Source organism: Notolabrus celidotus, chromosome 3 (genome assembly GCF_009762535.1).
Source record: "Notolabrus celidotus isolate fNotCel1 chromosome 3, fNotCel1.pri, whole genome shotgun sequence".
Classification (NCBI taxonomy): domain Eukaryota; kingdom Metazoa; phylum Chordata; class Actinopteri; order Labriformes; family Labridae; genus Notolabrus; species Notolabrus celidotus.
Genome location: NC_048274.1, coordinates 39,499,644 through 39,504,652, shown reverse-complemented (window position 1 = coordinate 39,504,652; position 5,009 = coordinate 39,499,644). Strand labels below are relative to the sequence as shown.

Below are 5,009 nucleotides of genomic sequence, written 5' to 3'. Positions count from 1 at the left end.
TCACTTTCCAAATGTTATGCATACAGTATGTGTTACTGTAATTGCACAGCTTTATTTTGTTGATTTATTAGTGAGAGTTACAGTATAAACATTTCCGTGTATAGATTAAGCTGCATAATCAGAGGTTATGAGTTTTGCCAAGTTATTATCTAGCCCGGTTAGAGAGCCAGCTTCCTGCCACTGAAATGACTAGCTTACCCCTTTGGTCAGGATTGGGGTTATATGATTTGCATACAGTGTTTATTGTTCCCAGGCAATCATTAAGAATGTCCCCACAGGTTTTCATGCTGTAGATATCTAATTTTATTGAGTTTACATCACAGAAGTGACGCTGAATTTGGTGTCAAGTAATGAAGCCCTACAAGAATTGGAAGGTCTTGCTCCATGTCTTAAAGGTCTCAGTCTGATGGCGATTAGCGTCTCCTGCGGCGCTTCAGTGGAACATGTGTTGTTCCCCCGACACACTCTGTCCTGATGCACTGACAGCTTTCCACTATGGTGTACTTGTGAGGAATCTTGGAGCCATCTCCGCATTGAAGCTCCATCGTACCCTCACTGGTGGTGTCTTCTTGGCAACACTCACACAGGTGCATCATCGTGTTGGCAGCAGCAGAATACCTGCACATATAATGCATATGAATGTCCTCAGCTTATTACAACAGCTCATGTCACATCCTCATCGACTCAACAGGGCCCTCCACTTTATCCTCCAGCATCTGGACTGCCTCTATCCCCCTTTCCAACCTAAAACAGTCTCAGCAGATGGCTGTCTAACATGAGATAAGATATGAGATAAGATACTCCTTTATTTGTCCCACAACAGGGAAATTCATGGAGTTACAGCAGCAAACAAAAAGGTGTACAGTACAAGAATTTCAACAAGAATATATATAGAATATATATAGTAATGATTGTGGACACTAAGGGTTGCTTAATCATTAGTATCACCACACAGATTTTTTTTGGCATCATGGTGAGATGGTCCCTCTCCATCTAAGTCTGTTAGGTCTCTCTCTCCTTCTCTCTCCCTGTCCCTTTGTATATCCTTATGTAATCTTTCTTTCACTTTCTCTTATTTTTTTATTTTTTATTTTTTGGCCCACCTAGGTGTGCACGCCCTCTTTTACAGAACATGATATTAGCTGCCAATAAAAGATAGGCCAGAGTTCTAAGAGGGATGGTGATGGTTGCCTGCACACAGTCACAAGCACAGAAGAAAAAGGTTTTCTTTCTTTTCTTTTGCTGCAAGAATAAATTGCATTAATATTTGACAGTTTGTGACAAACATGACACAAACCAGAAATATATATGCAGACAAGAGAAAAAAAAAAAAAAAAAGAATATATATAGAAAAAAAATGTCCATCAGAGATGACAGCTTGGCCATAATTCTCCTATCAGCCACCACCCTCCACAGGGTCCAGGACTGAGCTGAGACATGGCCATAAACTTAATAAGTATGTTAAACTCTACCAAGCATGCAAACTTGATCTGACGTGTGATTTAGTTATCACTTTTGTCACTCTTGCTATTCAGAATAGTTGTTGCTGTTTCATTGCAATTTTCAAAGCCTCAAGACCACTGACAGAAACAGTATTTTTTTACTTCATTATACACTGGAGCAGCTATCCTACCTCTGAACTAACCAGTTAGTTTGCATATATTGTTTGTGACTTTGAAGGTCACTGACAAGTTTGGATTTTGACACAATGATTGTCACATACATTAATGGAAACAAACAAATCCACGTTTTTAAAGCCAAAATGAAGTGGCATTGCTGATCAAATGTATCTTAAGGTTTTGTGTAAAATATACTTACATAGACGTGCTTCCACAGTGACCAGCACAGTACGTCATGTTGACCGGGTTCTTGCTCACACAGTCATTCACCTTGATGACCTCCTGCTTACTCAGGATCTCACACACACTGCGCAGCTTGCCTGTAAGACACATTAACAGTTCTGTCAATGGTTCCAACATGCTCTAATAATAACACACAGCTATGTCCTCTCAATAAGGAGTTGTGATCATAAAAAGTATGACTCCAATAACTTACAGGTTCTGCAGCATCCAGTAGAGTCAGTTGTCTCTGTACCCTGGAGGAGGAAGACACATGTTGTGTGTGAGACACAGACAAAATGTTTTAAAGAGGTCAGGTGTATCAGCTGCAGAGGTTTGATTAACTCACAGGTTCACAGTCCAATGGATTATAGGCAGGACAGACAGTCTTGGTCTCCTGAGTAATAAGCTGACCGTTGATGTTGGCGCAGGTATACTGCACACACTTGTTACCAGGAAGGACAAATGTTTCGTTGACCTATACAATAAGAAAAAGCAGAAGCCACTTCAGGAAAAAAAGACGTGATCATTTTTAAACCTTTTCAGCTCAGATGCCAGCCTTGGCTTTATATAAATAAGGCTGTCATTTTGATCATTTTCAACATTTAAAAAAATGTTCTAATTTTTTAACTTAAGCTAGTTTTATTTGTCATATAAATTGTTAATTAAATACATTTTAAAAAAGCAATTCACTCTTACAAGGCTCACAGCAACATAACTGACCTCTATGATATGTGTTTTGTTTTCAGGTGCAACGAGGAAGCAGCTCTTCTGGACACACGTCCCACAACACTCATGAGGTACATCCTGGTATTCAAAACCCTGGAAGCAGAGTGTTATAGAGTGAGGGAGAAGGAACAGACACAAAAACAACTTCTTTTGATTCTCTGTCAGAATTATAGCATTAGATACAAACTCTGTGGCTGAGGAATTTCGCAAACAGCTCTAAAACCTGATTTGTTGTTTTTTCTATCTCTCTAAACTGATCTTTCTGAACTACATTTAAAGGTTTCTTTGTCTAGGCTTATACCTGTCTCCTGGACCCGAATCAACTTTGCAGCTTAAGGAAGTTTTACCCTTAGTTAGCACTTCTTCTAGATATGATTTGTGTTTCAATCCACAGGCTGTTTACAAGAGTAAAGCCTGCTTTATACTTTTAAGTTGACTCTAAACCATAGTGGCCGATGCAGTCGTGAGAACTACTTGTATATATGATTGTACGGCTGATGTACAGTGATTTCCAAAAATGTTGTACATGCAGGAAATACAATGCCGCCCAACGCACCAATCCCAGGACTTGAGATCTGCATCATCTCAACACGTATTTACACTTTGGGGGTAGTGCATGTCAGGCTAGGCTTTTGTGTTCGGACAGGGTTATGCAGGACCACGCCGTAGGCTTTGGCTTTGATTGGACGCAGGGCGTGAAAAATTTGTATTGCATGTGAGGTTTTGTTTTCATACTTTTGCCCATTTCTGCAGACTGTCAGGCTATTTTGACCCTCGCTGTACTTGTGTTGTGATTTGGTATGTCGGGAACAGCGTGACGTCAGCTACTGGAGTTCTATTCATTCCCTTTGCTTGAAGAAGCGCGGCGGGAAGAGCGTTTTGAGGAGGATGTGGCGACACATTCCCGGCGATAAGCCAAAAAGGATGAACAAAGAGGCAGGAGACGACCAAGAGGAGGAACAGACAGCTAAACGAGTAAGTATAACCTAATAAAATAGCAATAATCTAATTTTATCTGTACATAACTGTATTCTTTAAGTGGTGCTTAAGTTGGATTTCATAATAAAAACGTATGGTAATTATTTTAAATCAAATAAGGCATGATTTTTTTATTTGGCCAGTGAAAAATGTTTGTGGCCAGTACATTTTTGGAGATCACTAGCCAATGGCAGATGAGGTAAAAAGTTAAGGTTACACCCTGATTGGACGCGTTGGAAGTGTAAACCAGGTGTAACAAAGCAGCAGTCATCAAACCTCTTTTTCAAGCCTGCCTGTATTCGGACAACTTGGCTAACTTTGGAACAATATCCAGCCTTCTTCAAACAACTAATTGGTTATGTGACTTTCTACATGACAGTTTAATTGTTGATTTTAAGTCTGGATTTAGTGTCCTCATCAGTACTGAGAAAGCATGGGGGAAGTCCAAAAATTATGATTTTGGTGCATCGTGGATTACAGCTTTGTTGAATAATGTCAGTGTAGATGCACACAAGATCTCCATTTAATAAAAAAATGTATGCATTATTTATTCTGTATTGGGATAGCTAATGGGGATTGAACATCAGTTTGCACACAGACATATTTTGTATGTTGCCTGTGGGTGTTGCGTGTGTTCAGGGGCACAGTGAAACAAGAGAATTAACATGAGTCAGCACAAACCTAGACTATTTACGATAAAGGCTGAAAGGCACTGTGTTGACAGAAATGCACCTATCTCTTAGATGCATCTGGAGTGGAATAGTTGATGACACAGATTGGTATGATTGATATCACGCCAAAAAAACATAACCTTTGCTATGCGAAGGTTTGAAAGGGCACATACTAAATTCTCCATTGAAAAGTGATGAACAGTTATTTCAATACTTCTTATGTGGATACATAAGTGAAAAAAGCCCAGCCTCATTCCAATAGATAGCCTCTGTGAAAGACAAGTACATGTGTGTGTATTTGTAATGAAACAAATTGATGAGCTTACTTCAACACAAGTTGTGTTGCAAACAATAGGTGTGCACTGGAAATGTGGTTAAAACACAACACTCCTGGCAGGGCCCAGGAATAAGGGCTGTCCCATTCCGCCTGTTGTTCCTGAGGGTTCTCCAGCTCCCACTGTTGTTCCTGAAGGTTTTCCAGCTCCCACTGTTGTTCCTGAAGGTTGTCCAGCTCCCACTGTTGTTCCTGAAGGTTGTCCAGCTCCCACTGTTGTTCCAGAAGGTTTTCCAGCTCCCACTGTTGTTCCAGAAGGTTGTCCAGCTCCCACTGTTGTTCCTGAAGGTTGTCCAGCTCCCACTGTTGTTCCTGAAGGTTTTCCAGCTCCCACTGTTGTTCCTGAAGGATGTCCAGCTCCTCCTGTTGTTCCTGAAGGTTGTCCAGCTCCCACTTGTTCCTGAAGATTTTCCAGCTCCACTGTTGTTCCTGAAGGTTTTCCAGCTCCCACTGTTGTTC

General features: G+C 40.6%; 1 protein-coding gene across 1 annotated transcript in view; it reads right to left on the bottom strand.

The window, feature by feature from the left end:
* Positions 1-279: 279 nt before the first annotated feature.
* LOC117810512 (mucin-5AC-like) overlaps positions 280-5,009 on the bottom strand; it is a 77,147-nt gene continuing 72,417 nt past the window's right edge. The window contains exons 12-18 of the mRNA XM_034680377.1: positions 4,675-4,950; positions 4,543-4,591; positions 2,562-2,660; positions 2,188-2,316; positions 2,056-2,095; positions 1,819-1,939; positions 280-618 (exon numbers count right to left, since the gene is read on the bottom strand). Coding sequence (XP_034536268.1) covers positions 414-618; positions 1,819-1,939; positions 2,056-2,095; positions 2,188-2,316; positions 2,562-2,660; positions 4,543-4,591; positions 4,675-4,950 — 919 coding nt within the window. The 3' untranslated portion in view covers positions 280-413. The remainder of the gene's footprint in view (positions 619-1,818; positions 1,940-2,055; positions 2,096-2,187; positions 2,317-2,561; positions 2,661-4,542; positions 4,592-4,674; positions 4,951-5,009) is intronic.